This window comes from Populus trichocarpa, chromosome 6 (genome assembly GCF_000002775.5).
Source record: "Populus trichocarpa isolate Nisqually-1 chromosome 6, P.trichocarpa_v4.1, whole genome shotgun sequence".
In the NCBI taxonomy this organism is placed as follows: Eukaryota; Viridiplantae; Streptophyta; class Magnoliopsida; order Malpighiales; family Salicaceae; genus Populus; species Populus trichocarpa.
This window is the reverse complement of record NC_037290.2, coordinates 24,597,740-24,618,528: the sequence shown is the minus strand read 5'-3', so window position 1 is coordinate 24,618,528 and position 20,789 is coordinate 24,597,740. Positions and strand designations below refer to the sequence as shown.

At 34.8% G+C, this 20,789-nt stretch overlaps 3 protein-coding genes across 6 annotated transcripts; 2 read left to right on the top strand and 1 right to left on the bottom strand.

Moving 5' to 3' along the window:
- The first annotated feature begins 6,440 nt into the window (after positions 1 to 6,440).
- Positions 6,441 to 12,160, top strand: LOC7495732 (probable E3 ubiquitin-protein ligase RZFP34). 3 transcript variants are annotated; one of them, XM_024603978.2, is made up of 12 exons: positions 6,441 to 6,663; positions 8,945 to 9,162; positions 9,247 to 9,334; positions 9,453 to 9,512; positions 9,622 to 9,654; positions 9,983 to 10,060; positions 10,257 to 10,300; positions 10,623 to 10,663; positions 10,785 to 10,867; positions 10,989 to 11,080; positions 11,177 to 11,288; positions 11,416 to 12,160. In XM_024603978.2, the coding sequence occupies exons 2-12, from the start codon at positions 9,002 to 9,004 to the stop codon at positions 11,524 to 11,526; spliced, it is 903 nt and encodes a 300-aa protein (XP_024459746.1). In that variant the 5' UTR covers positions 6,441 to 6,663; positions 8,945 to 9,001; the 3' UTR covers positions 11,527 to 12,160. The 3 variants fall into 3 exon arrangements, with proteins under 3 accessions (XP_024459746.1, XP_024459745.1, XP_002309580.1); XM_024603977.2 differs by having other exon boundaries at positions 6,441 to 6,751; XM_002309544.4 differs by having other exon boundaries at positions 6,442 to 8,485; positions 8,606 to 9,162.
- Positions 12,161 to 13,045: 885 nt separating this feature from the next.
- On the top strand, positions 13,046 to 15,241 carry LOC7471555 (pentatricopeptide repeat-containing protein At3g22690). The gene has a single exon (XM_002309543.3). It carries the CDS (start codon positions 13,046 to 13,048, stop codon positions 15,239 to 15,241), a length of 2,196 nt encoding a protein of 731 aa, XP_002309579.3.
- Positions 15,242 to 17,180: 1,939 nt separating this feature from the next.
- Positions 17,181 to 19,594, bottom strand: LOC7495731 (FCS-Like Zinc finger 10). 2 transcript variants are annotated; one of them, XM_002308593.4, is made up of 3 exons: positions 19,389 to 19,594; positions 17,785 to 18,909; positions 17,181 to 17,697 (listed from the first exon to the last, which is right to left on the bottom strand). In XM_002308593.4, the coding sequence occupies exons 2-3, from the start codon at positions 18,864 to 18,866 to the stop codon at positions 17,544 to 17,546; spliced, it is 1,236 nt and encodes a 411-aa protein (XP_002308629.2). In that variant the 5' UTR covers positions 18,867 to 18,909; positions 19,389 to 19,594; the 3' UTR covers positions 17,181 to 17,543. The 2 variants fall into 2 exon arrangements, with proteins under 2 accessions (XP_002308629.2, XP_024460331.1); XM_024604563.2 differs by lacking the exon at positions 19,389 to 19,594 and adding an exon at positions 19,243 to 19,384.
- Positions 19,595 to 20,789: the final 1,195 nt, after the last annotated feature.

Sequence of the window (20,789 nt, the reverse complement as noted above, 5' to 3'; positions counted from 1 at the left end):
TTTGTAAGGCTACAATTTCTCGGTCAGACGAGTCAGTTAGTACAGCAGCATTTGCCGGACAACTTCTTTTATGGGCAGTTGCCGCTTCTTCCTCCCCTCATCTACCAGTTCAACCTCTTTTTTAACCCTCTCTTTCTGTGTTAAGCTGTTGATTAGATATAGGAGTGCCGTTTTGACGAGAAAAATGTGTCAGAATTTCTAGCTCATTTCATTTATTTTATTTATTTATTGGGTTTTGATAATCAAAGTGTTTTAAAATTATATTTTATGTTTCCAAAACTCAAAATCAATCTCTTTTTATTATATTTATTTCTGAATTTATTGGTACGAGTAAAATAAAGCAATATAAGATAAATTTTGAGTAACTGAATTTTTATTAATCAAAATTAAATATAGTTGGATTTAAACAAAAAGATTAAATTTTCATTTAATATTTCATCAGGTACTAGAGCTCATCTATTATAATTTTTACTTAATTTATTACATAATAAAAACTTATATTTATAGACAATTAAGAAGTGTTTCTTTCTGACATAGATTAGAAATTTTATTTTTTTTCGTTAATTTACAAATTACACCAACATGAAATTAGATTCACGATAACAAATCATGAAAAAAAAACATATATCCATGAGTGAACCTGTTTCAATCAAAATTCAAACGATTCTATAAAGTCTTGTGTAAGAATTTTTGTTGGATCATACCTCTTAAATCATAAAACCAATCCCTCAGGTGACATTTTTATAGGTCAAAACATTATTTCCTGGTAACAAATCATTGCTACAATTAAAATAAATAAATAAAGGATGTTAACCGTAATAACGAATCGTGAGGTCATCAGGCTTCTGTACAACGCGAGGGGCACCGGCTGACTTGCAGGCCTGAGCCATACCCCACCTGAGAAAAATATCGGTGACGTAACATTTGAAGGGATAGCAGTGGTGGGGGTCCGAGAAAATGACAAAGTATGCGAGCGACATAGACATGTGAGGTGTGGGCCCAAAAGCTTTAACGTCTCTCATGGCTGAACCGTCGGCGCCTATCCTATGTATAGGCAGAGCGGCACAGGGGGCAGGCCGGCAAGGGACACCCCCCATTCTGCTCCTGGTTCACCGCATCGCTCGTGACCATCCAATCAATTTTCTACCTCTTGGTCTTGGGCTCAGTGAATCCGTTAGAGTTTTGGGCTTTGGGATATCGCATATTTGTGTGAGTGAGGCCATGAGATTGTGTTCGTGGCCCAATAATTGGCTACAATACGTCGTCGACTTGGACTTGTCTTCACCGTAATTTGGGCTGGGCCTGTATGCTAACAAGTATAAGATGAGGAGCCCATTTGTCTTCGTTAGATTCAGATTTTGGTTGAGTTTATGATTAACGATGGAGTAATTGGTATATGCAATAGAAGAATTAAGGTGGAAGTTTAAGTCATTGAATGAGTCTTTAAAAATAGCTTTGTATCACTCTTTAATATATCATTTTAATTAAGATTTCATTTCAATTTTAAATTTAGATAAATTCACTATCATTTTGTCTTAATAATCAGTATCATTTTGTTTTAATAATCAGGTTTGAACTACTAATAACTTTATTATTATAAATCATAATTACAAGATTTAGCTTGTTTCATGACCTAACCTAATACCCGAGTTGGTAGGTGGGTATATCAACTCACAAATTAATGAGTTGACTCAAGTGTATTGAGGTTTTTAACGAAACGATATTATTTTAGATTTTTTATAAAATTATCAATGTTGTTTTAACAATAAAAAAAATTCATTAGATAAGTTTTAACTAGAACCTCTTTTTGAGAGGTTCAGGAGCAAACTCGGCTCTAGCCATGCCTCTGATTAATGGGGCACTAGGTTTATTTGATAAGCTAAACTAGATTTAAAAACTATATTAAAGCTTTAATATTTTATTAAAATATCTTCTCATATAAAAAATTTAAATTATAAGAATGAAGTGCAAGACTCATCTGACATTAAAACAAATTAAAACTTAAATTGGAATTTAAAAACATGTAAGCCAATGTATGAATATTTTTAGACTCAGAAATATTTTTTAACGTTAAAAAAAATGAAAATTTTATATAAATTGTGATCACAACAAAAATTGATCTAAAAAAAAAGGTTAATTAATGTCCGAGAGACAGTTATGGATCATAATTATCGATGCAGAGGACAAAGTCATGCACGAGTGATCGAGTTGAAGACATTGGTTCACGGACAATACATGGGGTGGCCACTCCTCCGCCGGCCGGTCTCCTCTCTGTCAAATTGACAGGTGAACTGCTATAACTCTTCGTCTTCAAATTGAATGCTTGTCCTGCACAAGATTAATATTTATTACTTGCCTCCTGCCTCTTCGTTTTTTCAGCACCGCAGATATTTTTTTTTTAGTTTAATATGGATGTCTGTTTCCACATATTTTTTTTCATTGAACTACAATGCTGTTCGTTACTATACAACGGTGCTGGATTCTTTAAATGCCGCTGCCATTAAAAGTATGACACGTGGCTTTTCTTTCTCAAACACCCATCTAAGGCAACGGGACAAACAAGTTGCCAAAAACATCAACAGTGGCAAGGAGCTGGTCTCGCTTTTACGTGTCAAATCCATGTACCCGTAACATTGTCATAGTCAGATATTATTAATTCAAAATTTTAATTTCATCACATGGATGCGTATGCCCACAGAATAAGAAGAAAAAAAAACTTTTGAGATGAATAAAAAATGGAAAAGCTCGAGATGAAAATTAAAAGGAGGTTCCAAAAAAAAAAAACAAGAAGCAAGAGCAGTAACAAGTGATAATTGGTTTAGTGACAATTTGGAAGCGTGGTTAGACTGATTTTTCTAAAATTTTTAAAGTTTTAAATTAATATTATTTATTTGTTTTAATATATTGATACAGTAAATAAAAAAAATATTATTTTAATATATTTTCAAGTAAAAAATACTTTAAAAAATATACACCACAATCTCAAATAATGTCATAACCAACATATTTGGACTTAAGCTTCCAACAGCCACATGCTAAATTATAAGAGGTTTTAGAATTATATAACAATGTTAGTGATCTTGTTTAATATCATTGAATTTATTTTGTTAAAATTATTTTTATTGTATTGTTGATACCGTAAGTAATCGGTCATACTATACTTAATTTTTTTTTCTCAACTCCCTCCTCATATTTCATATTTTACAAGGATGATACATTCTTGGATTGCAAAAATATTTTTTAGCTCTCAATCGATATATGATGAAAATTTTTATAGTGGTAAAACTATAACTAATAGGTACCTGTAATATAAGAGAGAACAAATTATATTTAGTTTTATATAAAAAAAAATCTCTTTCTATTAATTTTTTTTATTTTTTATCATTTTATTGCTATAAATATTCAATAATTACAGCTTTATCCCCGTAAATGTTTTTTGCACAAAACAACACTGTAGCATGCACCCGAGATTCGTGCATTGAACGTGATCAATTAATTGCTCGTGATTAAGGTTAAGGTTTTCTCGACAACAAGCATGGTGCCACGTACCATTGCTTAATTATGGGTCAAGGCCAGTGTTGAAGGTTTCGATGATGACATCTAATGCCACGTATCATTTACTCCCGTGTTTAAAAACTTGAATGGTCGAGGAGAATGATTAGCTTAATAATTAGCACTGATTTTTGTGCAATAATTTGAGACAGATGTATCAAGCTTTCGGTCACACATTTGCCACGTACACAAATTTAAAAGAAAACAATGTCATTATCTCCACCGGGCGCGGTGGTTTTCCAGACGGTAAACACCTGAATGCCCTTCAAAAACATTATATTAGTTGTAAAACCAGGCTAACACGATGGATTGACTTGTAATCAGCTGATTGGATACCTGAATTGGTTTAGTTAAAGATCAACTAGAAGAAGGAAAAAACTCACTCCACGTGTTCAAAGACTTGAGTTGATTCATTAACATGGTTGATCTAATTTGCCTATTTTAAAATTCAACTTTTAATTTATTTTTTTTTAAAAAAATATTATCATTTTAATTAAAAAAACATTTTATATTAGTTAGTTTGTTTATATATATATAAAGATTTGTTCAAGGCCCGCTAAAAGAGAGACTAATTCGTCCTGATGCATATAAACCAGTGAAAAAATATACTACGTAGTTATTAGATAGATAGGCGATAGTTTTTAATATTATAATAGTTATTAATTTAAACCATGTAATTAGATTAGATAAAGGGTTAAGACTTTTCAAACTGCAATATGCTGGTTACATGGATTATATATATATATAAAATACAAACTTCAAATTTTAAAAAACAACAGCGAACGTGGATAGGAGTGAGCATTGATTCAAATAATTTGATTTCAACAATATTTTTTTTTTAGAGTATGGATTGAACCGAATCAAATTGAAATAATATATGATTAATTGATTTGGTTTTATATTTGTTAAAATTAAATAAGTCAAGAAGAGTTTTTTTAAAACCTTTTTCATTAAAGTTTTGATTATATTTTAGATAAAAAAACGAGTTGTTTGATTCAATTTGATTATAAATAGTCTCTGTTTTTTAGTTTGTTTTCTCAACTTAATTTATTGGTTTTAAATACTATTTTTTAAAATATAATTGATTTTTAAAAATTCATTTAAAATCAGTTTTAACGAATATGTTAGATATTTTAGTTATTTTTCTCACCAACCATGAAAATAATATACAATGTACTTAAATATTACTACAAAATACGGTGAGTATCCTGCAATTATATATCACGTGACTAACATTTCCACGTATGTTCAATCCGCTTTGGCTTGGATTTACTAGATCTTACCCTCCACATCATGTACTCGTAGTCTGTAGAAAATTTTCAGGCACGAAGATCTATCCTTTAATATTCAAGGATCCCTATCAAATTCATTTTATTTTATTTTTTTGGTTTAGGGATAAGCATGAGCCATTTTCTCCAATTTTGCAATTTACGTGACAGATTGTCAAAGATATTTTTTTAATACCAGTCTAATCTATCCACGTCATCCTAGCCTAAATCCTGACCCAGTCTGCCCGCCGACCGCACACGTGTCAAGCATAAAAGATTTAAGACAAACTCGGTGACAGGGGATGGGCTTTGACTTTTCTCCCAATGAGAGAGAGCTATGATCACATCACGCTAAGGTCTATCCTTGTCTCACACGCCGACCGTTGATTTCACTTTCACAAGATGATCATACCTTTCTCTTCTCCGAAAAGGACCTATTTTACACGTGACCGCCTTATCTGTTCGGAGAAAACTTCTATGGAGCATGCTCACTGTAAGTACCGTAGCCTTCTTCATTTAGAGTTGGTTTAATATTTTTAATTTGAAAATTTATTAAAATAAAATATTTTTATTTTAAAAAAATTATTTTTAATATTAAAATACTAAAATAATTTAAAATCACAAAATAAAAATTAAAAATATATTTTTTTTAAAAAAAAACAGGCTTTTAATAATCGTGTAGCAATGATTGGCATGTTTTTGAAAATAGTATTAGAGGGTTCGTTATTGAAATCCAATCTTGTATTTACTAATACATGAACTAACAACTCACAAACCATTAATTTGTTGCCATCTCACAAAATCCACAATCATTATTAGCAATGAATGACATTTAAACGAAGGTCTTTTTCCTAATAATTCAAATAAACTATTAAAAAGATTCATCATAATTACGTAATTGTAAGGTATAACCATAAAATAAACTCAATATCCTTTTGTTCTTTTAAAATAATGACTCAACAATTTTATTTACCTATATATCTGTACTTTTAAAATATATTTTTTATTTTAAAATATATTAAAATATTTTTTTTATTTATACCATTGATATATCAAAACCTTAAAAAAATACTATAAAAAATATATTTTTAAAATGCACTAAGATAAAAAGCTAACGCCCTCCCAGCAAAATAATGCTATTAAAGAAATCCCTTGATGATGATTTACTCATTTATTAAGTTCTTTTGTTATCACAATATAATTGTGTTTTTGAATTTTTTTTATTTTAAATTAAATTTTTATTATGTTTTGATCGTTTTAATGTTAAAATTAAAATTAAAATTTTTAAAATTAAAAAAATATTATTTTAATATTTTTTTTATGGTTTCATACCGCCCTAAATATCAAATCCAAATTGTCCATAAACATATTTTTTTTCTTAATTTTTTATCAGCACAGGTCAATAATGATTACTGATGATCCCATAGATAAAGTCAATAATGATCAAGGCGAGCAAGGAGCAAGCAATATATTTCCGTAGATGCAGTTGTACCATAACCCAGCCACTTATCAGATCAAAAAATGCAAGATATTTTAGCGTATCAAGGGTTGTTTACGTAATTTTGTGCCCTTACCTGTCAACAGTCAATAAAAGAAGAACCAGAGGGACACAGCTTTCACTTTCAAAAAATTTCGAACTCTCTCGAATCTCTCCTCTCTCATAACCCGAATTTCTCGCCCTATAAAAACCAGACTCAGATTCAAATCTCCCTCATATTCTCTCCTCATCACGCACACTCTCTAAGAAATAACACGAGATTTAAGGAGATTTTTGAACGGAGCTCCGAGAACAACAATCGGATCTTACCGTTAAAACCACCGAAACTTCGGATCGGCGGTGAAAGTTCGTTTTTCTGATTAAAAATTTCACTCAATTTGATAATATTCTCTTTTAATTCTGTTTGTTTATATCGTAGCTTAATTTTTGTGAGGTACGTGCTAAAATAATCATATAGACGTACTTTAAGTTTTGTCTGGTTTCTAAGAAAATTGAGTGCAAGAAACGGAAAATGTGATTACGTTTAATGTTTGAGGTTACCGGGAAACGTGAGGTTTTAATGTTAGAATTTGTTTTTCATTTATTTTCGTCTGTGTATTGTGACGTGTCCTTATGTGATGTTAATCGCGTAATAACGTAGAAAATTTTTGTGATTTTATTTCTTGTCTATTATTTTGCTTAATTGATGCATAGTGATGTTTGTTGTTTGTCTTTTTTATGTGAAATGTATTTTTGGCTTGAGGATGTTGGTGGTTGGATAGGTGTAGTTGTCTATTGAATTTTGAGAAAGGAAGTGCTTGTGGAATTTTATGTATTTTTCGTTAGGGAGACCTTGAATCCACAGAAGTGAATGTTAAAAATCGGCGGAAATTTATTGTTTTTCCGTGGATTATTCGTCAACTGTTCTGCGGATTTCAGAGCTCCCTTTGAATTAACGTGAAATGAACTTTCCGATGAGCTGTTTGTGATTACTAATGTTACACGTACAAAACTAAAGATTCTCAAGGTGGAAGTCCCGGGGAGAGTTTCTAACTTAGAGAGGTTCTGTATGGGGTATGTGGCACTCTTATTTAACTGTTTTCAAGGTAGTTTAGGTCTATAGTTTGGTGGTAGATTGAGGTTGCCGTGAACTGATTCAAATTTTGATGGAAAAGAAAAGAAATGCATTTTTCATATCATGTTCTCCCTTTTTTGGAAGATATCTACTTAACATAGGACTAACTTTCCAAGATTTTGTTGGAGGGATGTAGCTTAGAACAGTGATGGCTCTTTTGTAATTTCTGCTATTTTTTAGCATTTTGTTACTCTGGAGTTTTACAGGAATGTTGTGAGTGGAGTTCAGAAATCTTGTGGGTGGAGAAGTCGGTGTAGTTAGGGTCCTTTCTGTAATCCTGAAGTTGTGCAGTGAAGGGTTGGGGTAAGCATTATATTTAGGGATTTTCTGCAGGATATGCCCTAAATTGCAGGTGTTCATGTGCTCAAGTTTGGTAGGTGCCTGCATAAAGTTAGGTTTCTCGTGTTCTTCGTGGACAATGCCATCTTGACCAGCGTTGGGGGTGTAAGCTAAGCACAAAGAGCTACTTGTTTGTTTCTCGTGTTTCTAAACATAAACATACAATGAAGCAGGGGGTTGAAACACCTAATAACTGAAATAATGATTATGGCTTCACCAGTGAATCTTCCTTCCACAGTTAGAGCTAGGTCTGTTATATCATCCTTTCACCAGCCATCATGCTCAGAACTTCCACATCTACTCTCTTTTCATCCAACAGAATTCGAGATTGTTTACAGAAGAAGTTAGTGATTGTTTCCCTGTGTCATTTATTATCGATGGAAACATGGGCAATAGGAATTGATAGTTTGTTTCTCCTTTTTTTCAACCTTGTTTATACCTTGAACCTGGGAGTGTCAGTGTCCTTAGTCTGGAGAAAGGTGTGCTATTTTGTTTGGGGAAATTGGTAATTAGAGGAGCAAGTTTCCTTCATGGTTTGTCCCATAAAGTTATAATTCTCCTGGTCATGATTTAGATAGAGAGGGAGCGGCTGAGATTCAAATGGGCTGTCTTTGACAAGAGGGAAACCTCTGATGTGCTGATGATAGAATTTCTTTTTAAGTTTTGGTAAGTTCAATTCTCAGAGGAGACTGGGTTTCAGAGTTGCTATTTGAGGTAGGCCTGTCCTTGATGGACAATCAAAATAACCCATTTCTTCACTCTCTCACTGTTTCCCCGTCTTTTTTTTCCTTTTCAGAACACGTTTGATTGTGTGATGTATTGCTTTTACCATAGGTTGCCATGTCCAGAGTAACTGGACTTTGGTTCTGGGACTTCTTCAAGGAATCGAGTGATCATGCAATGCTATTCTTACTAATGGCTGAAGGCTCTGGAGTTCCTGAGTGCTGCATTGTAGTTGTACTTATATATCTTCTTGTTTTGATGATTCTTCTCTTGGAGTATTGGTGATTGGACTTTGGAGCTGTTCAGCGTTAGTTGGATTATGTTGTTGCTGATTTCAATTGATCTGCAGACGTGTACAAGAAAGCTCATGGGGTGTTTGGTGGCTTGATCGGGTGCTAAATATGCCTTCTGAAGTTTTAGAATCTTTTCTAAATTTGTTTCAATGCGCAGGTGTTCCAGGTTTATTTGCCAACTTCTCAATAGTTATTATTGCCTGAAGATATTGCCATGGCAGAAGTAGATATTAAGAGTTTTGATCCTCAAGAATTCAGACTATTTCAACAAATGGGCTCATGCTCACAGCATTTTAATGAAGATTTCATCTTCTCAGAAGAATCAATGAATGTGGAAACTCCTCAAATACTAGATAAAGGATTAATGGAATATGGGTATGGGTCTGTTCCTGTTTGCCTAGCAAAGTTCAATAGTTTTTTGCCATTATACTAGCTTAATATGACGTGCTCTGTCATCAGATGCCTGCACTATCGGAGAAGGTGCCGCATCAGAGCACCTTGCTGTAATGAAGTATTTGATTGCCGTCATTGTCATAACGAGGCGAAGGTGAGTTTTTTTATTTAAAATTGCTTTATGTATTTGATCATGTTGCTCGAGCTGATAATTTGCTCAATATGTTTTGGTGATTTTGAATACGCGCTGATCTGTTATATTTGGTGGGCAGAACAATATCAATGTTGATCAGAAGCATAGACATGACATGCCACGCCATGAAGTCAAACAGGTAGCCATGTTCCTTTCTCTTTGATCATGCCTTTGTGACTTCTTGCAGTAAATCTTCATTGTTATATTACCATATAATCTGCTAAAGCGCTCCTTTTGTGTTTGTTCAGGTGATATGCTCGCTTTGTGGCACTGAACAAGAGGTGAGTTAAGTTTTTGTATTATTGGTGTTGCATCAAGTTTTTCTCATTAGCAGGACCAATTCTGACCTCTGATCCCAAGCTTACAACTTGTAAATGTCACTGTTAAATTGAGAACATCTAGGAAGAGGAACAAAGGCTGATGATAGGAAACCTTAGAAGTCAAAATTGGATAGTCATGCTTTATGTTATTGCTATAGTAGTTAATAGATAAAAAATTTCCCTAAACCTGAAGTTAAGGCAGTTCTTTTTTTTCTATGTTTTCATCCTGTGCTATTAATTAGCATTTGGCTACTCAACTCATGTTTCACTTGTTTTCTGTGATGGCTAGGTTCAACAAGTTTGTATCAACTGTGGTGTGTGCATGGGAAAGTACTTCTGTGAGACTTGCAAGCTGTTTGATGATGATGTAAGTGGTTAACGTCACATCCTTAGTAGCTTGGTTAACCATGAAATGAAGGGATTAATTTGGCAGCATCCAGCTTTCAGTATAGTGTGCTATAATGAGATTGTGCTTGTTATAGGATTCTGCATATCTTTTCTGTCTCGTAAGTTGTTGAGATGAACTTGCTGACTCAAATCAAATTTGTTTGCTTCTGTTGCAGACATCTAAGAAACAGTATCATTGTGATGGCTGTGGGATTTGCAGGTATACTTGTTTATGCTGTTTGGTTTTCCTTTTGAACATATTGATGAGATAATAATGCTGGGAGCTTCTGACCAAGTTTATTTCACTAAACTATTGATTAAATTATCGAACTTCATTGAGGACTTTCCTTGATAATAAAAGGAAAAGGTCCATGTCACCTGAAAGCTCAGTAATTTTCAGATAGTCATATCCTTCACACATCTTTTCATTCTTTCACTAACCTCACTTATGTAACTATGCTTCTCTGCTTGTACATTTTTGCCTCTCTCTAGCTCGATGTAATTATGTTTATCTGACTGGCATGTACTGTGTGCTTTGGCAGAATTGGAGGACCTGAGAATTTCTTCCATTGTTACAAATGTGGTAAGCTACAATTCTCCTGTCATTACTAGTTCTAGTTTTAGATTGGAATTGTATGGGTGCTTACAACTCAACTAACTTGATGACGTTTTCCTGTGTTCTTGGTGTACTATCAACCATGAAGGCTGCTGCTACTCGAATCTTCTGAAGAATAGCCACCCCTGTGTAGAGGGCGCGATGCATCATGACTGCCCTGTCTGCTTTGAGGTTTGGATATAGATTATAACTTTCATTCTGTGTTATGGTTTGTTCCTTATGATTGAGAATGATTGTTTTTGGTCTATAGTGACTGGGGCCTAACTGATGTTGTATTTCAAATGGTTTGCAGTTTTTATTTGAGTCGAGATATGATGTGACTGTCTTGCCATGTGGACACACCATTCACGAGAGCTGCTTAAAGGAAATGAGGGATCATTATCAGTGAGTTTCCTTCCAGCAGCCTTTTCCAGTGGTATCTATTGTGTTTCTTTAACCGTTTAGAAATTCACACAGTATTTTTACTTGTTACTGTTACAGATATGCTTGCCCTCTTTGCTCGAAGTCAGTTTGTGATATGTCTAAGGTATGGGAGAAATTCGACATGGAAATTGCAGCCACACCAATGCCAGAACCTTACCTGAATAAAATGGTTAGTAGAACCCATTAAAATCATGTGCGCTCAGATCTGAGGCTTTGATTGTCAGATTTTCCTAAGGTGACTCCCCGGCTTACTGTTTGCTAAATATACTAATACTGGTGATATTACTGTTCTGCAGGTTTGGATCCTTTGCAATGATTGTGGAAAGTCCTCAGAAGTGCAATTCCATGTAGTAGCTCAGAAATGCATGAACTGCAAGTCCTATAATACTCGTCAAACAAGAAGCTGAGCAGTGGCTGCAAGGACAACGCAGCTAGAAAAACAAACAACGGTGATGATGAAGACTTCTATGCTGAAAGCAATAAAATTGCATCTCGATCCATGTATATGTATATATATCCATGGATGTGGAAGGATCTGAGATCCTGTGGAGGGCTTGTGTTTTCGCTTTTCTTTCCCCGTTCGCTTTCCTGATCCATTTTGTCTTCCTTTTATCCTCCCCCAATTGAATGACGTACTCAAGAAACCTCCAGTCAAAGTGGTGGTCATGCGAATAAAGTGTCCTCTTCCTTGTATTTTGTTAGCAGATGTTTATAGGGAAAATGAAAGTGTCGTAGTTATGTCCGTGTCGGAAGGTGCTGTAGATCATCATGGTTCGGTGCAGCAAGCAGATAGTAGATAGGTGTGCATCAAAGTTCCAGCTATCTTGTGTGGGATTGTTGTGATGGTGTGTGAGTGTTGCGCCTGAAAGTATCGTGTGCACAGCTGAAATAGGCTCCGGTGATCATCTTCTGCTTCCAACTTGCATGAAAATGGAAAGCGGTTTGCCTGTGATTTTCATTGCCATTTTCACTGAGAGGTTTCATCTATTTGTCAGGGATATTTTATGTGGTATCCTGCAAATTACTGTTTTGTTTCATTAACTAGCATGCCACGTCATCGCGCTATATCATCGCCTCATAGCTCATGTTCGGATATTTTTTTTTTTTTTTTGAAAAATTGAGAGATTCCAAGAAGAAAAGAGAGACAAAATAAAATTAGTGATTTCTTATAGTTGTTTAAATGGAGGGTAGAATGATGATATAATTGGGCGTGATATATTAATTAATAAAATCTAGTTATAATTTATAGGATGTCACGGGTTATGTCTTGAATATAATAAGATTTTTCCATTTATTTATTCATCTAGTCTTGGAAATTAAAAATAATAGATCCTGTCTGAAACTCACATAATGCTAAAGATACCATTTTATAAAATAATAATAACAACAAATTAAACGTTATAGCCCAGCGTAATTATGAGAGCCCAGACCTATTATTATGGGCTTGGTGCTCTTTGCTTCACACTTAAATGGGCCATAACTGTAAATTCAATAGCACAATCCAATGTCAGCAATATCGTTAAAAAAAAGGAGGGAAGCAACGTCTACCATCAAACCATGGCCACGCTAACTCTTCCTAATATCTTCTTCTCATCTCTCTCTCCCTCTATACACAAGCCACCAACGCTAAATCCCAAAACATCCCACTCAGTTTTAAGACCACATTGGATCATAGACTTGTTAAAATCTTGTTCAAATATTAGAGAATTTTCACCAATTCATGCCCATTTGATCACCGCAAATCTCATCCATGACCCTGAAATAACGAGTCAAGTTCTTGCCTTTTTACTCTCTGTCAATAATCTTGATTGTGCGCATCAGATTTTAAGCTATTCCCATGAACCAGAATCCATAATTTGGAATACCCTTTTGGAAAACAAGCTTAAAGAAGGTTGTCCACAAGAAGTTTTGGAGTGTTATTATCACATGGTAACTCAAGGTGTGTTGTTAGATATTTCCACTTTTCACTTCTTGATTCATGCTTGTTGTAAGAATTTCGATGTTAAATTGGGAAGTGAAGTTCATGGGAGAATTTTGAAATGTGGGTTTGGAAGAAATAAGTCTTTGAACAACAATTTGATGGGTTTGTACTCAAAGTGTGGGAAATTGAAGGAAGTATGCCAGCTGTTTGAGAAAATGACCCACAGAGATGTTATTAGTTGGAATACCATGATTTCTTGTTATGTTTTGAAGGGAATGTATAGGGAAGCGTTGGATTTATTTGATGAAATGTTGGTTAGTGGGGTTTTACCAGATGAGATAACAATGGTTAGCTTGGTTTCAACATGTGCTAAATTGAAGGATTTGGAAATGGGAAAAAGATTGCATCTTTACATTGTTGATAATAAGCTATGGATTAGAGGGAGTTTGCTGAATTGTTTAGTAGACATGTATTCTAAGTGTGGGAAAATGGACGAAGCGCATGGTCTTTTGAGTAGATGTGATGAATCCGAGGTTGATGTTGTTCTGTGGACTACTTTGGTTAGTGGGTATGTGAAGTCTAATAAGATAGATAAGGCTAGGCAACTGTTTGACAAGATGAATGAGAGAAGCTTGGTATCGTGGACCACGATGATGTCTGGTTATGTTCAAGGTGGGTATTATTGTGAAAGTTTAGAGTTGTTTCAACAAATGAGGTTTGAAAATGTGATCCCGGATGAGGTTGCTCTTGTGACAGTACTTTCAGCCTGTGTTCATTTAGAAGACTTTGATTTAGGAAGATCTGTCCATGCCTTTATCGTGACATATGGAATGCTTGTGGATGGGTTTCTTGGGAATGCCCTGTTGGACTTGTATGCAAAATGTGGGAAACTTGATGAAGCTCTCAGAACATTTGAGCAGTTACCTTGTAAAAGTGCAGCATCATGGAATTCAATGTTGGATGGCTTTTGCCGAAGTGGAGGTGTTGATAAGGCAAGAGACTTCTTCAATAAGATTCCAGAGAAGGATATAGTTTCTTGGAACACTATGGTCAATGCTTATGTAAAACATGATCTGTTTAATGAATCATTTGAGATTTTCTGCAAGATGCAGAGTTCAAATGTAAAACCTGACAAGACAACTTTGATCAGTTTGCTTTCATCCTGTGCTAAAGTTGGAGCCCTGAATCATGGCATCTGGGTTAATGTGTACATAGAGAAGAATGAAATTGGTATAGATGCTATGTTGGGAACTGCCTTGATTGACATGTATGGGAAATGTGGGTGTGTTGAAATGGCCTATGAGATCTTTACTCAAATAATTGAGAAGAACGTATTTGTTTGGACTGCAATGATGGCAGCATATGCCATGGAGGGGCAAGCCCTGGAAGCAATAGATCTATACTTGGAAATGGAGGAAAGAGGAGTAAAACCAGATCATGTCACTTTCATAGCTCTTCTAGCTGCTTGTAGCCATGGAGGTTTAGTTGATGAAGGCTACAAATATTTCAACAAATTGAGAAGTTTCTATAATATCATTCCAACGATTCATCATTATGGCTGTATGGTTGATCTCCTGGGTCGAGTTGGACACTTGGAAGAAACAGTCAAGTTCATTGAAAGAATGCCAATAGAACCAGATGTCTCTATATGGAGTTCCTTAATGAGAGCATGCAGAAGTCACCACAATGTGGAATTAGCAGAGCAGGCATTTAAACAGCTCATAGAGATAGACCCTACAAATAATGGTGCTCATGTACTTCTTTCGAATATATATGCAGATGCGGGCAGATGGGATGATGTGAGCAAGGTGAGAACAAAGCTACATGAGACGGGAGTACCGAAGCAACCAGGTTTCACTATGATAGAACAAAATGGAGTTGTTCATGAATTTGTCGCCTCAAACCTTGTATCTGCAGACATTCTCTGCATGTTACAAGACATAGAGAGAAGATTACTCGTGAAACAGGAACTATCAGATACCACATCTCAACATAGCGAAAGATTGGCCGTCGCATTTGGTCTTATAAACAACCAAGAAAACTCTCCAATCCGGGTTGTGAATAGTGTTCGAATGTGTAGAGATTGTCACTCAGTTATGAAACTCATATCCCAGGCCTATGATAGAGAAATAGTTATTAGGGATAATTATAGATTTCATAGATTCACGGATGGACATTGCTCCTGTAAAGATTACTGGTGACAGGAAGTCTGTGATCTATTGTAAATTATAAACACAAATTGCACACTCGTAATTTCAGAAAGATCTAGAATTGAATTATACTTCGTTACAAAAAAAAAGAGAGGATTGAAGCATGCTCGGTAGTTAAAAATGACAGGTTTGAGGTAGAGAGAGAGTCTGCTTGCTCGCCATTCAACTGAATCAAAATTGACAAGAGACGGGGGAATTTAAGAGATGTTGCTTTTCTAAAGCTCAAAAAAGTAGAGATCGTCTGGGTAGGAGCCGTGCCATTATCGAGTTAAGACGCTTTCTTGTACTTTCTGATACCATAATACATCGGAGGCAGTAGAGAAAAGACATGTCTTTTTATCTCTGATAAGGTGTTAAAGTTCATGCAAAAATATTCTAACTCTACTAAATTTCTACATCATGGAGTTCATGAGTTTGCCAAAGAATTCCTAAAACCTTGAACTCGGAGAAGACAAGGCATTGCCTGATGAAGCAGAGGACTTGATTATACATGGTAAAGATTACTTATCGTTTGTGGGGAATTTGGTAGTTTCAGTGATTGTGCAGCATTTGCAGAAAGCTCTAAAATTAGAATGTAGCTCCCTTCTTCCCCAAGTATTACAAGACCCGCAGCCATGTGACTGCGGTCAAAGTTACATAGAAGTAGGAAAAAATAATAAACGAAGCGTTGGGAGCTGCCCGACTCGACATTGTATGGAAAGTGAGGAATCGCCGAAAGGAAATCCTGTAGATTGTCTTCTGTAGTTGTCTTGGTGGACCACAGTAATAGCAGCACATGGAAGTAAGGGCTTCCTCATAGAACATTTAATCTTTTACTATGTCACTGTCAGCTCTATTCTCCCTTCTTTTGCAGCAATGAAGGGTTAGGTGATGGAGCTCACACTGTCCACAATTCCAGCACCATTGCATTTGGATGCCTGGAATTGCTTGTTTGTTTGTTAGAAAGTTTTTTTTTTCCTGGTTTTTTCCTGTTTGGTGCTATACCGTTGAAAATTTGTCCGGGAGATTCACTTTCTAGTAAAAAAAAAACATAAGCTTTAAATAAAGAAAAATGTTTTCGGTTTAAGAAATTAAAAAACACTTTCCATGAAAAAACAAAAAATTAAAATGATACAATACTTCATTATTCTTGTATATATATAAACAATAATATTAATAAAATACTTTAAAATATAATATTATTAAAAAAATAATAAATTACTAATATATTTATATGGGAAATAATATATCAGGATATGTTAATATATATGTAAAAGTATATTAATATTAATATTTTTAATTTAAATAATATTAATAAAAAAATTCATTCGAATATAAAATAATTTTTATAAATAAAAATATCATTTTAATACATAGGATGTTTAATTAAATTTTAATTTTTTAATTTTAAAATTAAATTTTTTATTTTATATATATTAATTTAAAAATATTTTCTTCAAAAAACAAACACTACTACCCATAAGGGCCATAACCCACTCAAACCTCTCGATCGTAGTCCACGTCTCCAACCTTCAATTTCAAGATAAAATTCCATGCTAAATAAAACCATGGGAGCCCCACGGGAATCACGAGAAACATCTCGTAACAGTGAGAGGTCCCCCCCATTGCTTTTGGACATAACTAGTAGCCAAGCAAGAACTATTCAAAATGAACTTCATATTTGTGGAGAACGTCAAATCACATAGCCATGAGAGCTTACATCAGAAGCCTGGGGAAACTTTTGTAATATGGGATCACAACAGATGTAGTACCCCATCTGTTCCAAGGTGGGCACTCCTCTTGTGAAGAGTACTGGCGAATCTTGATGCGCACTTCCACGGTGCAATTGGCATTAGTGTCCTCCCATCAAAAGATCTGAGATGGAGCCTCTCCTTCATAACCAAACAGCAGTAATGCTAAATAGTGTCTGCAATCGACTATGGAAATAACATGCAGTATATAATACGTAGAATCTTATATATTCAGTCAAAAACTTGTTGAGCTTGCAGGCTTAGGACGATAACTTGTGCTGCAATGGAGGTTAAAGAAGGAAGAATCAAATCGAGCAGGCTATAAAAATCAGCTGCAACAGTTTTACATGAATTGTAAGGCAATACAAGCCTGGATTATGGAAAGCAACAACTAGCCAAATGAGAGCCCATTGGTTATGGCCATGAATGGTGAAACACAAACATCGAAGGGAACAATGTACAAAACGATCATCCATGGCTGCTAAGAGATGCACATAAACAGCTCTTTGAAAACAGATGATCAGGGGCGTCTACCTCCGCATTAGTTTCACTGATCATGGGCATCATGGAGCATCAATGATGCCAGTTTCGAAAAGCCCCTCCCCTTCGCCTGACATGGGAACACACTCGGAAGATTTATGGGTGGTATTCTCCAACTCTTCATCAATCATGATCTCCTCTGAACGGCAACTCAAACTGCAGAATGCTTTCTCGCCTCTGCATGAAATTAATTCGACCCAATCAACATCCTTCAGTGATTAGAAATGGCAGAATAAAAAAGGCTTACAGATAACTGGCACAAACCTGTATATGTAAATATCTTTTCCCTCATCCAATTTCTTGTTGCAATAGTAACAGAAGCTCAAGAAAACTTCAGAGGGAAATGAACCTGGGATTTTTGAGCAAGTAACAGCCTGGGGCAATCCAATCTCCTTTGCTTCGTTCTTGCCAAAATTACTCAAGTCATTAGATTGACATTCCAAAATGCAGTCACCGTAAATATGAGTTGTTTTGGGGTTGGGACCATGTGAAATCACACATGTATAATCCTCAGAAAGCTCAATCTCACTTGCAGAGAGAGAACCGATGAATCCGTTGCCAGAGCTAACCGACATTGGGGTAAAAGTCAAATTTGTGTTTGAAAAGTTGTTTGAATTTGGGCTTCCTCCAAATAATTGAGGACATTCGCCTCGGGTAGTTACGTTATCCAAGCAAAAATTCCCAGAACTTGCTTTCGAGTTCTGGCCAGCCAACCGAGACAGGGATGAAAATGACCTGCAAGAGTCCAATGAACATGACCGGATCTTTCCAAAGGGCTCTGAATCTGATGGATCTTCTCCTATTTCAAAAAGAACATCAGAGCTGCCCTTTAGAAGGGGAGATTTGGTAAGGGTACGAGGGAAAATTGCAAAATTTCTTGGCAAAGACTTCGGTGCTTGAAAAGAATCAGTACGGGATTGAAAGTTAGGGGTTTTACTTCGTACTCGGGGTCCAAAAAGAATGTTCTTACTCTCCGATGATCGGAGGACCTTGCCGGATCCTTTCCCATCATCATCAAGTGAATCTACAATGCTTAAACCTACTTTATTACAATCCCAGCTCTTCCGTTGCCCGCCATGAGATGACCTGGGGGACTTACTGGGATTTCCTATATTCGAAAACATCCTAAAATCTAGAGGAGATGTTGGACTCCTAACAGAATCACAATCTGATAAACCCTTAAGACTTGACCCAACAAACAGGCCAGGGACAGTGAAAAAGGAGTTAGCTTTGTGATTGTGCCCCATGTTATCAGACTGGAAATGTGACTCGGAACCAGAATCAGACATTGTCAACTGACCCATTTGTTGATCTTTCTGGAGCGACCTGGTTCTCTTCCTCAACATCACCACAAAACCCTTCTTGGAAACACCGAAATCCCCACTTTATCTGCACCAAGAAAAACAGATTTCTAGCAATTACGACTATATTCACAACCAAATTACAATCAACATGAAATTTATTATGCAATTGAATCAACAAGAATAAGCTGCATTGAGGGTGGAAAGGGAAAAAAAAAAAAAAACTTTCTTGGACATCAAAGGAAAGATCTTTCTAGTAAATGAAACCTCAAAAATCCCAAAATAACCACATCAACAATTGCCAAAACAGAAGACTAAGAATAACAAAATCCCACATTGAAGATTATACAGCATATTCTAAGCAAAACTCTGCTCCCACGATCAGAATCACTCAAAAAACGGGAACCCAGATGGAAAAAACCTCATTAACGCGTTAAAAACCTCCCAGCAGTGCATAAGGACATGATCAAGAAATCAACTTTGTCCAAATGAACATTAAAACTTAAACAAGAAAAGGAAAACACAACGCATCAGCATCATGTTCAAAGCCCTGAAGAGAAAGCACACCTGAGCTCTCCTTTTCTTCCTCTATAAACCAGAGACAGGTGATGTTTTAAAGAAAAGACACAGAGCGGTGAACAGAAAAATATGGGTTTTTGTCAATTTCTAGGGGTGTTCATTTGTATACTATTGAAACTTGCACAACACTCCTTTATCTCTCTCTCTCTCTCTCTCTCTCAGGCCTCAAAATCAGCAAAGCTGAGTGAGCTTCTAAAATACTCCATTCCACTTATTTATGCAGTGTTTTTTCCGTTACAACCGTGTTTTTTTAGAAAAAAATATTTTAAATTAATTTTTCATATTTTAATACATTGATATTAAAAAAATAAAAAATATTAGTTTAAAATAAAAAATATTTTAAAAAAACAATCTCCATACTCCAATCAAATACTTTCGTACACGATTACATTCTCTCTAAAAAACAATATATATATATTATTTTCTCTCTCTTCCATATGTATGCAAATACTGTATTAGCCCCCAGATTTCTTTCTCTCTGCCTTCCTCTGGCTCTCCTACCCTACCAACTGCTTTTGCAGTTCGTAGTTATACACTTTTTTTTTTTTTCTTTTTTTTTACCTGTCATATTTTGCCACTTCTAGACCATTTTTACCCCATTTTGTTTCCTTTTTTCGTGTCACTATGAATGCCTCGTTGAATAAATTAATACCTTTTTCTCACTGTAATGATGCCATGAATTGATTTGTGATTAAGCTTTTGACAGTCTTTGACTTTAAAAAAGTAGGAGTAATTAGTGTAGTGAACGGGCATTCGTATTCGTTTTGGTTAATGATTCAAAAACTTTTAAGTATATTTATAAAACCCAGATCGATACGATAATCTCTGGTTCAGAATCTAATTATACAAGATTTTAATAAGTTTAATTCGAAAAAAAAAACGGTTTATTGAGTTAAAAATAAATTTGAGTGGATGTATTAACTTGGTTAAGGGTTCATTTCAAAATATATTAAAATTGTTTTTTAAAATATTTTTTATTCAGAAATATATTAAAATAATATTTTTTTTATTTTTTAAAAATTAGTTTTAATATTAGCGCATCAAAATTATCTATATATATCAATTTGAAGCAAATAAAAAAATAAAATATTTTCAAATTTTTTTAAAAATATTTTTAAAATGTAAAAATCAATAGAGTTTAATTCGGATCAGACTTGTCTAGCTCTCAATCCATTGTTTTTATTATTATTAAAATAACAATGTTTTAATATTTTTTATAAAAAAAATAAATTAAGTGCACGATAGAGTCATGTTTTACAACCATTAACTATTCTTGACTTTATGAAAAGATGGATCACACACTTCTAGTTCCTTGATATAAATTTGGGATTGAATCTAATACGTATATATATATTCCTTTTCTTTTCAAGGAAAGAAAGAAAGCAAGCA

Excerpts from the sequence above, each read along its gene's own strand:
- LOC7495732 (XM_024603978.2), top strand. The coding sequence starts at position 9,002 with ATGGCAGAAGTAGATATTAAGAGTTTTGATCCTCAAGAATTCAGACTA. Across the intron at positions 11,081-11,176 it reads GAAATGAGGGATCATTATCA|ATATGCTTGCCCTCTTTGCT; the intron begins GTGAGTTTCCTT and ends TTACTGTTACAG. Across the intron at positions 11,289-11,415 it reads AACCTTACCTGAATAAAATG|GTTTGGATCCTTTGCAATGA; the intron begins GTTAGTAGAACC and ends ACTGTTCTGCAG.
- LOC7471555 (XM_002309543.3), top strand. The coding sequence starts at position 13,046 with ATGGTAACTCAAGGTGTGTTGTTAGATATTTCCACTTTTCACTTCTTG.
- LOC7495731 (XM_002308593.4), bottom strand. The coding sequence starts at position 18,866 with ATGTTGAGGAAGAGAACCAGGTCGCTCCAGAAAGATCAACAAATGGGT. Across the intron at positions 17,698-17,784 it reads AAAGATATTTACATATACAG|AGGCGAGAAAGCATTCTGCA; the intron begins GTTTGTGCCAGT and ends AATTTCATGCAG.